The sequence below is a fragment of the Stegodyphus dumicola genome, chromosome 3, assembly GCF_044657685.1.
Source record: "Stegodyphus dumicola isolate Sdum_Otavi_A_Nest chromosome 3, ASM4465768v1".
Lineage (NCBI taxonomy): Eukaryota > Metazoa > Arthropoda > Arachnida > Araneae > Eresidae > Stegodyphus > Stegodyphus dumicola.
In genome coordinates this window covers 202,555,847-202,568,993 of record NC_140770.1, presented here as the reverse complement: position 1 = coordinate 202,568,993, position 13,147 = coordinate 202,555,847, and the positions used below count along the sequence as shown (strand labels likewise).

General features: G+C 31.1%; 1 protein-coding gene across 13 annotated transcripts in view; it reads right to left on the bottom strand.

Annotated features, from left to right (window-relative positions):
- The window catches only part of LOC118204383 (uncharacterized), a 281,241-nt gene extending 271,549 nt beyond the window's left edge, over positions 1 to 9,692 (bottom strand). For 10 of the 13 annotated variants that reach the window (XM_085813771.1, XM_085813773.1, XM_085813764.1 and 7 more), the window contains exons 1-4: positions 9,531 to 9,679; positions 8,334 to 9,185; positions 7,941 to 8,115; positions 5,517 to 5,696 (exon numbers count right to left, since the gene is read on the bottom strand). In XM_085813771.1, coding sequence (XP_085669897.1) covers positions 5,517 to 5,696; positions 7,941 to 8,115; positions 8,334 to 9,149 — 1,171 coding nt within the window. In that variant the 5' untranslated portion in view covers positions 9,150 to 9,185; positions 9,531 to 9,679. Of the gene's footprint in view, positions 1 to 1,388; positions 2,296 to 5,516; positions 5,697 to 7,940; positions 8,116 to 8,333; positions 9,186 to 9,530 lie in introns of those variants that run through there. The other 3 variants (XM_035376712.2, XM_035376711.2, XM_085813769.1) reach the window with 3 other exon arrangements.
- Positions 9,693 to 13,147: the final 3,455 nt, after the last annotated feature.

Sequence of the window (13,147 nt, the reverse complement as noted above, 5' to 3'; positions counted from 1 at the left end):
CCTGGAATGCTTTTCCTTCCCCCATGACAAGTTGAATAATACAGCGCTAACAATAGCCTTACTTAAGTAAAGCGAGAACTTCTTTCTTCGACGCTTTGACACTGGGATTGCAACTTCGGGCATCAAAAGCTAAACACTGACAGTAAGCAAAGGAAAGGAAGGAACAAAGGAAACAAGGAAATTGACAACAAAGAATGATTGACGTGTGATTTAACAACACCTGAAAGCAATGAGTAATGCAGTAACGTGATGGGAGAAAGCACTGGGTAGGAAATTTTCAGGCGTTTCGGACGTCGGGCCGATGTCTGAATGCTAGGGCGCTTTGGGCGACTTCGATGCGAAAGAGTTAACATCAAGAATGCTGCTCTCAAAAGAGTATTTAAGAAAAATACAATTTTGCTTAGGCCATGCTTTAGTTAGTTGGCAGCAATTAAAAAATGGCAGATTTTTTGCTGGTTTAAACGAATTGTTTCAAATCCATTATATACTTTTCTGCACGATTTTTACGAAATATTTTATTAAAGTTTTGAAAATCACGAAATGTAAAATTGCCTCAGGAATACAAAACAGTACACCTCATAGAGATAGCATTAACAGGAAATTTTACAAACTATAGGAATCACATGATTGTTGCTTGTTTATTTACGTAAATAAATAAGCAACAATAATCAACTCTTTGTCAAACACATTATAGCATCACTATTCCTGTTACGTTTTTATGTTACAAGTTAAATTCAGTGCAATCCTGTAATTCACGTACAACACTGCAGCATAATACAGCTTTTAACACAATAAGTTTCAAGTACTGAATATATAATCAATGGCTTCTACTGAAAATGTAATTAAAATCTCAACTATGTTAGAAAATCAGCATTTCTTGCCACTGAGACCTTGGTAAAAGCAAAGGAAAATGCTAATCCTACACAAAATGTTATATACTTTCAGATGCCAAAATGTCATTTTATCTGCCCTCAAAGGCCTAAAAAGTACTTTTTAAGCAGAGCATATATATTTCGGGGATTACAACTTCCTAATTCTCTTTAAAACAGTTATTAAATTTTACACTTAATAACCCAATGTTTACAGGATGATTCTATAACTGCATGATAATAAGGATATTTGTTACATCAGCAAAGATGATTACAAGTTAATTTGCTTCCATCCTATAACTGTGTGTCACCAATATTTAAAAATTATAAATTCAGAACTTTGAGAGGGAGGCTACTTTTTGAGGTTTCGTAAATTAGATGATTACAAGTTAATTTGCTTCCATCCTATAACGTGTGCCATCAATATTTAAAAATTCTAAATTCAGAACTTTGAGAGGGAGGCTATTTTTTTAGGTTTCGTAAATAACATTTATTTAATATTATGGAAGAAAACATTCATACTTTTAAATTACTTTATTCACATAATACAACTATTTACATATCTTGGATGGAGCTACCTACCACTAAACATTATAGCCACCATAAATATAACATTTTTATCTGCCAATATTTGAGTAACAAAAATCAAACAATCAATTATATTAAACTACACTAATAATAAAACTAAAGAAACCTTGATATTACTCAAGACTAGATAATTTAAAATAAAACAAACAATACAAATATCACTAAGTTTAAAACTGTTGCCGTGTTACTGGGACTATAAAAACACGTCAGTAGCTCCATCTCACAATTCATTATCATCTCATATTAAAATTTTTTAAACAATTCATGATAAATTTTCAAGAAAATTCTCACTCAATATCGTTGTTTTCTATAGTTTTTGCATAGCCATTAAATTTTCAAGAAATTTATCACTCAATATCGTTGCTTTCTATAGTTTTTGCACTTACAGCCATTGGACAACCATAAAAGTCAATATGTTTTCTAACTCCTCTTTCACCTTTCATGAGCTTCTTGCAATAAGGGCACGGAATTCTCTCAGATTTTGTAGTGTTTTCCTCCAGCATGTTTTGATTTTCATTATCATTTTTCTGAGAACGTTCTTTTGCAACATTTGACAAAGGGCTTGAGTGCACTGAAGTAATAACTGGAAGAACGGGAACACAGGAAATATCTTCCATCACATCAGCAGTTTGAAACTGAAGCCCTAAACAAACTCTTTTAGATACATGTCTATTCATTGTACTTTTGTCATAGAAGATCTTGAAGCAAAATGGACAAACAGCTTGCTTAGGACTACCTCTAAAAATGCCAATTTGCCGAGAACTTTTGAATTGCCTGAGTGCATCAGCTTGCATTTTTTTATATCTGGCATGCTGATTCCACCACAAAGTCTTTCGACCTGTAAGAAAAAATTTAACTACATTTACTGAAATGAAAAATATAACTTAATTTTTTCCTTCCTATCATTCACTAATGACACCACACACTTAAGAATACATCTTAACAATAATCCTCAAAATTTAAGTTCTGACCATAGCGATATTTAAAGGGTAGGTTAGGTTACCATTCAAACTGTTGCACTGCACATATAAAAAAATCCTCAAAGTGAAAAGCTAAAAATATATTCGTAGCCAGCAAAAAGCATTAACTTCAAATAATAAAATTAAGTACTAATACTAACCAGAAATGAGCTTCTATATTCATCATTTCCAACCTAATGAATAGAAAGGAGGCTTAATGTCAATACCTCAAATAAAAAAAGTGGATTAACTTAAGTTCTGTGGTGCCATATATGAAGTACAGAAAGCAAAAAGAATAAAGAGAAAATGTGCTACTGCATTAAAAAATATTCCTGTTACAATTAATAAAAGGGAACAATTTAGTTTGTTCGTTAGATATTTCTTAAATAATTTTCTTAGTTCCATTTAAGTATATTTAAGAGATCATAAAAATCATGTAAAAATTATCCTAGTATCTAAGGACAAAAGCAAACATGATTTTTTATACTCTTGTAATTTCCTAACTCATTTCTAGTTGAATCCAGCAAATTTTTAGCAGTTTTTAAAAATATATAAAAATCCAGTTGAAGTATCCTTTTGAACATTTTCAATAAGATTCCTTAAAAGAAACTGCTAACAGTTGTCATATGGCAGAAAAATGACAATGGACTAAGATATTACCTCAACTGGATTTCTGTCTGGATATCAGTGCATGTTCATAAATTTTTAAAAAATAAATTTATAATTAACCCGACATTAACACAAAATTTGGGTGTCATTTTTTTCCTAAGAAAAAAAAATCGAAAACACTAGAATTATACTGAAAAATAGAGATGTCTGTAAAGTAAAAAAGGAAGCTTAAAAAAATTATTCATATGCTCAAATAAATGAACAGTTAATATATGTTTTTGAATTAGCAATTAAAATTTGTTATTATTTAAACATTTTTATTAAATTTTGTGAGAATTACATTGCAGCTAATAAAGAGGTTACATGACAAATGCATTTTAATTACATTAAAAAGGTTTAAGCAAAGCATACTTACTTGCAATATTACTTGACAGGATTTTCATACTTCTACCTGCAAATAGACTTAAAAAAACTACAAGATTTCATTTTGTTTATCACTTGCATCTGTTTTTCTCTCTCTAAACTAAACATATTGATGTTGATGGGTTTAAATCAAAACAATTGTTTAAATAACCTTGCAAATGTTAGTATATTTTGCTAATATTAAGGCGTAAAATCTTGGAGATTACAAAACTGTAAAATTTATCGCTACTCTGTGGGGTTTACTTGCATCGTATTTAATTAATTGAAATTTTCAGCTCTTAATATAGCTGACTTTTTTTTTATAAAATGGACTGCCAACTATTATTTTGTAATTGATGACTGTGAAAAAAATCTATACTAATGTAGTTTTCAAAGATATACTTATTAAAAAATTTTTTGCATCTAAGTTACAACAGCAATCGAGTTGACAATACTTAAAACTGGCTTATTTTAAAATGCTAAAAATACCTAAATTTGCACAGGCCTGTGGACAAATATGCATTTTTTAATGCTAGTTACATATTTCAGATGACCAGTTCAGGGCACATTCTGAAAATTTGCATCAAGTATTTATTGTCTTATTGAAATTAATATCATACATTCAATGCAATTTATGCCCTTGAAGATTTATTTTAATAAGGATATGTGGATTTTAACTAAAGTTTGGCAAATCTGTCTTTAGATTTTCTTTGGGATATCTAAAAAATTGATTTCAGGCCTAATTTTTAAAAAAGTGAATAGCTTGAAATGTGCCTATTTTTTGCTTCTAGGTGGAAAAAATGGAAAACAAATCAGGAATTTTTTATTACATGCTTAATGCAACAAACATACAAAATGCTGGCTACCACATGTTTACAAAGGCTTCACTGTAACTCCACAAACTGCAATACAATAAGAGTGAGCCTAGTTTCATATTTACTTGACTCACTAATTAGTTTTTAATACAAAGTGATTTAATACAAATGCTTCAATACTTTATCAATACTCACCACATAATATATAATACAAAAAAAAAAAAGGAATTTAATAAGAAGCTAACTCACCATAATATTGAAAATCCATGCTCTTGAAATCCAAACAGCCACTAGGAACAGTTTCAGAAGTCTTCCATTTTCATACTGCAGGAATGGTTCATGTACATGGCTTTTGGCATCTCATAAATTACTTGATTCAAAGTTCTCACGGAGATACATTACAGTTCGCAAGAGAACATGCCCACACAGGTAATTTTTATTTCATGATAAAATTTTTTGTTTACAAGTAACTGCCAGCAAAAGTGCAACTTTAACAACTGACAGCTATGACTAGACACAATTTGCATATTTAACACTGCAACAGTTTAAATGGTCCCAATAACATGACAATACTCAAGGATTGAACATAGCATACCAATACCTGAACAGCATTGGTATTAACCATATGATGCATAAATACTTAATCATTATTTTAATTTAATTCAGATTAATATTTAATACTGTTACCTTAAGATTAACTTAACTAACTTACATACTAACTTAACTTAGTACCTCAAATTAATCTAAACCTATTTCTTAGCTATGCCTAAATAACATTTTAATTACTAATTTAATTACATCATGTCAGCCAAACTCCCTCAATATCATATGATTAATCTTTAATTAAGGGAATTTGACTCAACCAGTCCAATATATAAATTAGCTCACAAATAATACTCAAAATTGGCTCAATGTTTCTAAAAATACAACAGATTACGAAAATAGCATTTTTTTTTCTTCAATTCAATAACAATTAACAATTTTACAAAATTTGTGTTAATATTTCTGCCGAAAGATTTCATAAAATATTTCTAATTATTGCCAATTCTGAGCATTAAAGGAAGCTGGTAACTTTAAAAATGCCGATGGGAGGAAAATTTTAAGCAAAAAATCAGCTGCACTCTAAAGAAAAAAAATCAAGATTGCTCTTTAAATGCAACAGAAAAAACAAATTACCCTTCAAAAACAAATACAGCTAATTATGAAAAAAATTTCCTCTCATCATCAAAATTAGTCAATAATCCACAACACTTTTAAAAGGAAAAATTTGTTACCTTGTGGTTGTGAATCATGTGGCACAAGGGCACTATTGTCCTGGTAATTACTTGGTCCAGGTATGGATGCTACGCCCGACTGGTCCATGTACATCATCATGGACCTTTCTGAGCCATGAGAGGGGCCAGGAACAGGTGAAATAGGAGGGTCATCAAATGAGAGTATTTGAGGCTTTATGTCTGGAAATAAATCATGTATTAGTTATACTATTTTTAATAAATATTGTTCGCATCATAAAAACTCATTCATGAAGCTAACAAAAAGAGAGGCTAAAACTGTGAACTCATTCCAATATCATACACATGCAAAAATTCACCATTTATGAATTTGACCACCAGTGTCAATTTCTAGCAATTATCAAGACAAATGTAGCTGACTGGCACTTTCACAATGTAGGTTCCTGTATTTTTATCAGCATATCATTCAATACACTTCCTCAAATATTTTCACCTTCTATTTAACCACATTACTTTTATACAATATATTAATACTGAAGAGTCCATATATTTAAGTATAGAATTTACTTTGTTTTTAATATACAAAAATTACTTAATACTTTATAATACCCCCAGAATTACTAAAAGAGGTCCAAAATTGGCTGAAGTGCAGGATCGCCCACTTATTTGTTTGGTGCTTTTTAGTTTTACAGTTTGGCGAGTAAGAAGAATAGGATTTTTGTCAATTTTCTTTTTAAGTGAAAATAGGTCGATGTGTACATGGATACCAAGTATGTGCAATTCTTAAAAACGCACCAAGTAGTGGGCGATTCTGCACTTTCTCCCCAAGATCTTTCTCTAATGATGAATACTGACATACAGTAAACCTGCCAGTACAGGACTAAAGAACAAAACTACTACAAAACTAATACAGTTAAAATAATGGTTTAAGAGGAAAATACCTATCATAACTAAATGAAATAAGATGGCTCTTAAAAAAATATAATTTATATGCATTTTCCCAGTATTTTCCAATTTTATAACAGTTGTACATATGTTCATCCCCTTATCTAAAAACTACTTCAGAATTTAAACATACACAGTGTTAGATCAAATAATTATTCAATGCTCAAGTCACAGAAGAAATATTATAAAATCCTAAAATTTTAATATTTATTTTTCACAATTAATGGTGAAAACGAAAAGATAAAACAAAATGGTAATTTCAAAGCTTTCCACATATTAACAGCTAATAAGCATACATTTAGCTTTAACTTTGGCTACGATAAATTGTAACTCAATGCTTCAAGAACTTATTCTGCAAGCTAATATTATTTACCAGCTTAACAATACCTGGCAAATCGATAAAAGCTTTATATATTTCATCATTTAAAAGCTTTACATATTACATCATTTAAAAGCTTTATATATTACATCATTCAAAATTCTTATTCTGTGTATTTGACACAGAATACAAAAACTGTATAGCCCATCAAAACGATTACAAATCTTGCACACAATATCTCCTCCTTTATCAGTCCATGCACGTGAACTGAGAGTTTAGATTTTTAATTAATTTCAGTTTTAAATTGCTTAAAAAATTCCTTTTAAAAATACCTGTTTTTACTTTAAATTTAAATAATACAAAAACATTTTTACATTTTCAAGATTACAATTTAAAACCAAATCCACATTTACTCTTAATCAAACACCCTTTCAAACAAAGCAGAATTCACCTTAATACAAAAAAAAAAAAAGGGTTACATAAGGACTTACATGGGGACTCACACGGTTTGATTTAATTTACTAAAATAAAGACTTTATTATAAATATAAAAAGTTTAGTTTTTTAGATCATTTTTTTAGAGATAAACTACTTGGCCATGCTGTAATTATTTTCGTTCACAAATTTTTAAAACAATGTCACACACGAATGAACATACCCACCTTGATTAACTTCCAATTTCGCCAAGAACAGCCTTTTTATAAATTCGTCTCTCATGTCGACAGTGAGAATCAATACTTTGCATACACAGTTTCCATATATCTAATTCATTTATAGGATCAATAATGTAGAAGACTTTAACCGTATTCCGAATGAAATTTAACTTTCGCTCATCCAAGGGCAAATAGTTTCTGACTCCTCTACAATTAGAATCTCTCATTTCTTTGGGAGAAAACAAGCTCCTTGCCAAATTAACAGCAAATTGTCGACTATTTTGACTACGACGATAGATCATACTTAACTCAGTCTCGCTTAAGTATAATGTGGGCTCTTCCTTGATAGCAGATGGCATCAATTGCAGTACGGTTTCATCATGTCCAATGGCAGGCACATCTGTCGACCAAAAAAGCAAGTGTCAGTGCAATTCAATAAAGCAGATGCAAACAAACTTTATTCATCTCAAACGCCTAATATTCCATCTGCTCTATTAAAGCACTGACACTTCCTGCCATTAAGACTAATACAATTAAATTACATATTTACCTTGTGGACTGTCTGGCCCCTGAAGATTGGAACCTAATGAATCAGATGGTATAGATGCAGGAACTAATGCTTGGCTAACACTATCTGTGCTACTCATAGACCTCCTTGATATTTCTAAGCCACTTACAGATGGAAGAGTGATGGGCCCCGTGCTATTTTGACTATTGGAAGGAACCTATAATAAAATAATTACAGAATTTTATTAACAGCAACAAAGGATTTTACCTTAAAAAGACCAGTCTTAAAAATGTTTAAAAAAAAAAACCTAGTCTTAACAGTGGAATTCAATAAAATTATTTATAATCTTGAATATGTACCATTTAATAAATTTGAAGCTACTGCTCCATACCTTTATACTCAATACAATAAATCTATAAAACATGATATACTTACATTGTCTGTAGTTAATGTTTGTTCTAATAACTTAGACGGTTCTACTTCGAACTCATTTTCATCACCAGATGCTTGTTCTTCAACCTGAGGCTCTTGAGAGATGGACAGATGGGATTTTGAAAATGTATTTACACTGTTCGATGAATGAATGGGCACCTGAGATTGTGAGTTAGATGAAACTGGACCGCCACCCGAACGAATATCACTTGTGGCCTCCATTGATGCATCACCAGAGAGTTCTTCAATTTCTGGAGAGTCTGGTTCTTTGATTTTCGCTGCAACTCCCTCATCATCACTCCGATTAGAGTCACTTAAAGACCGTTTCCGAGGTCTCCCTCTTTTTCTTTTACCTTGCAATGGCGGTGTATCTGTCCTTTGAGCTGAGGGAGTTATAGGCGTAGGCGTTGACACAGACTGTTGTGTTATTTCTTGTTGCACTATCCCAGACGCTTGGCGATTTTCCCCCGTTACTTCCGCCAAACCTTTTACTTTGAGCGTCTCGGCGGTTTTTAGAAGTGCGGATAGTTGATCATGTGAAACATTAACTTCTCCTCTGTACATAAAATCGATTATGGCTTTGAGGTCACTATACCTCATGTCTTTCATTATCACAATAGGATGCTTGCAGGGATTTTCTAAAAATAGACTCTGGAAGAATGGACTGCAAGCTGAGAGCACCATTTTATGTGCCTTTAGGCTAAGCCCATCACAGGCTAATGTAACGTCCACAAGAGCTTCTGTTGAAAGCAGGTTTTCGAAAACCTGTAGCATATTTGTCGTGTGGTTGTTCCATTTTAAACAAAACTGTTGTGACATCGTAGCACAGATGAGATGACAATGACTAGTGAAAAACTGGAAAAAAAAAAAAAAAATCATTACTTGCTGAATCGTCCGTTAAAAAGTAAAATATGTTAAATAAGTACAAACAAAAAGTTTTTCTTCATCAACTAGCCAACCAAGACACATATCCGCAATGCATAGAATCGTTCGGTATAATCAAAATAAAAGGACACAAAATGAATACATAAACCGCTGCACATGATTACATCGCACTGCATAACCGAAACTTCGATTTATTAGCCGCTACTTAAGTTCTACGTCACTATCATACGCATGTAATACATATAGAATAAAAAAAAAATTTAATTTAAAAAAAAATCATTTTTATAAATTGAATTTGTAGGAAAAGATACTCACAAAAAAATATGAAATTTCGTGTATTCTTACCGAGCGATTTTATGCGTATTTACACCTCGGTATTTTATGTTCAAATGACGAATATTGTACATATCCGAGCTAAGAGGAGTCAGTACGGGGTTTCAAATCTACGCACACGGACTCCCTTTTCAACCAATCGCAACCGTCGAGAAAGAATCCAGAGTGACGTAAATAAAAGAATTTTTCTGATAGGTTAAGCATAGAGAACTTATACTATCTCGTTGTTCTACACCGGGTTACCAACTTTGGCGCATATTCGTCATGCTAATCATGTATAGCTTAATTACATAATTCAACTTCTGCTTTTGAGCGGTAACTGCATCTCCATTTAACTTCTTTTTAATGTTTCCGCTGTTGTAAATGAAATTTTACAATTCGTATTGTCTTTGATCAGTCATTCTTTTAGTTCTTTTCATTAAGACATAATTCTGAACGCGATGTTCACTAATAAGGGTAATAATATGTTTCTAATCAAAGATAGTAATTATTAAACTCGTTATTTAATACAGAAAATATTTAACATAGGTATACAGTTAAAAACAGGATTTTGGATTACTACTTAATCCGTTCGAAGCTTATTTGAATTCGTATTCACCTCATCTATGAGAAAGATTCCTTTTTCCTTCTTTTATTTTTTTCCTGAATGGAAGTTTCAAATAGTGAGTTAATAACTCCGAATGTGATTTTGTTTGTTGTTGTTCTTAAAAATTTTCATATTAATAATTAAAGTCAGGGAGCAACATATTTTAGGAATGATGATATGTTTAAGCACTATTTAGTTAAAATGAATGCAAACATATATTTTAATTTTTAAATTGTCTTAAATCAAAAATGCTTAACTAGTTTACCGAAATATAATATTTAAAATCAGTGTTGCCGAAAGATTTTTTTTCAGTACATGAAAAAGCATCATTATTTAGAAATAATTTAAGTTAAATAAATAAATAAAATCTGGATCTAAAAAAAATGCTGCCTTTATTTTGGTGTTTTTGTTAAAAACAAATCACAGAAGAAAATTAAAAATTACTTTCGAAAAATTCTATTTAATATAAATTAAATAAATACTAAAAAATTAAATAAAAAAATACTAAAAAATCTGAAGGGTTTCAGATTTTAAATTACGTCCAAATGGGGCGTTTTTTTTAACGTTTTGTGTGTTACCTTTATTTATTAAATATCATGTTCTTTGCACTTAAACCATAAAATTCAGTTCAATAGCAATGTCGCAAAATAATTTTAAAATGAGCATATCTTTAGAATTTTCAATACACAGTTCCGCGCGCTGGAGATAATTTTTTTTTTTTTTTTTTTTTTTTTTTCCGTAGAGTGTTGCTATTGCTCGCTTTGAAATCGTTGAGTTTGTTACTCAAAAATTCGTTAAAGTTTTACAAAATATGAAATCAATAATAAAACAAATTCCAAATTTCAAATTTGGTCTTCCACATGCCCGTATTCGTAGGAGGGTTACGTCATTCAAAATTCGATGGCTCTATGTATTGTATAAAAATGTTTTATCACAATGCGAGAAACAGACATACATTTATGCCGATTTTTCATTATTTAATTTCTTCAAATATAATGCAGGATTCTAACATTTGGTGGCAACAGTTTGAAAAGTGATTTGCCGTTTATAATGATTCAACGCAAAATCGCAAAGCGAAAACAATAGTCTCTCAGGGACAAGCCCCTTTGGACTAAATAGTGCTTAAACATGTCATCATTCCTAAAATATGTTGCTCCCTGACTTTAATTATTAATATGAAAAATTTTAAGAACAACAACAAACAAAATCATATTCGAAATTATTAACTCACTATTTGAAACTTCCATTCAGGAAAAAATAAAAGAAGAAAAAAGGAATCTTTCTCATAGGAGAGGTGAATACGAATTCAAATGAGCTTCGAACGGATTAACTAATCGAAAATCCTGTTTTTAACCGTATGCCTGTATTAAATATTTTCTGTATTAAATAACGAGTTTAATAATATAACCGTCATAAAAATGTTTGAAGCATAATTAAATTGATTTTAATTTCAGTAACAAAACTTTTTTTTAAATTAAGCATTTTAAATTCTATTTGAAAACGTTACTCAATGTGTTTAAGCAAATCTGAAAAAAAAAAAAAGAAAATCATTCATATTGTACATTAAAAGCAGTATCTGACATAAAAAGAACAGCTTAATTATTTCATTATAAAGAAAGTGAGGTGAAAATTAATTTTATTACTTGGAAGTCACGCATGGGGGGGGGAATCATATCCTGGAGGAGATATGGAAATAAATCACATTTCTGTCGATCTTAGCTTTCAATTCTTTTAATTTACAGTTAGAATCATATAGTCAAAAGAACAACTTTCTCTTAATCTACAGATTTCTACATATTCGTTAATTAAATTAAAAGTAAGGTTTAATTCATTTTATTATACTTTTATGCATGTAGTAGGCCACTGGGATGATTAATGCAGTAAAGTGAAGACAAATGCTTGGCGATGTGCAATATAGTATAATCGTGAGACATAACATCGCAAAAAATGGTAAAAAGACATTTTTAATGGAGGAAGAAATCTAGCCTTATTGGTTGCGAAAATGGTTAAGAAAAATTTTAATTTATTTACAAAACAAAGTTAATATCGTTAAAAAATTCTAGAAACTAAAGATTTGATTCTTACAAAGATCTGTAAGAATTTATCTTAAGCAATTTTACAAATATAAGTTGTTGATCAGCAGGAAAATTTAATGATTTAGTAGTCATAACTTAAACTGGCTGGACATAGGAGTAGTATTTAATTCTCTTCTTATAGATAAATTTGCTAAGACACACCAGGCGCAATTGCGAGAGGTCCGAAGTTAAGGTTCTAGTGAGAGCATTGTTGGTTTTTCATATTCTTTGCTTCAAAAAATGCTTAAACAGACTCTACCACAGTGGCACTCTATAACGTGGGGGACGATAATTTATCACCACCTGGGTTTGACGAATGGGTCCCTTTCTTTCTCCCCAGTCGCCTTTTGAGTGGTGGAGAATGTAGGGAATGTCTTTTGCCACACGCCACGAGGCAAGCGTTCCTGACCCGAAGCCCTAGTCCAGTTTAACAAAATAAGAACATAGCATTAACAATAACATTAAAGAAACCGTAAACGATAAAGTTAAAAAAAAAACAAGTCGAGTTAAAAATGACGTCGAAGAAGTTTCTCATCAATGAGCAAAGTGGAGGTCGTCAGGTCATTATTGGTCCATAGAATGTGAGAGGAGCACATGGGTCGTCAGGTGGTCGCCCATCCACGTCCTGACAGCGCACAGTGCTGTTGGAAATGATGTAACTTGGAATTTAATCAGACAATGCGTAGCTACTTCACATAAAAGGAAGTCTTTTCAGAGCCAAACAAGGAGGAAGGATAAACAATTAAGGCTGGAATTAAAGAAAAATGATGGAGTTAAACTAATCATTCATTTTTACAAATAAATTACATATTTTTTTCAAACTTAGAGGCATTTTAGTTGATCATAGTGCTCAGAGAAAAGCCTAACACATTTAGCAATGTTAGCAAAGCGACGATTTCCCTTATCTGTCTAAGTACAGTCATCAGTTCAGGAATAAC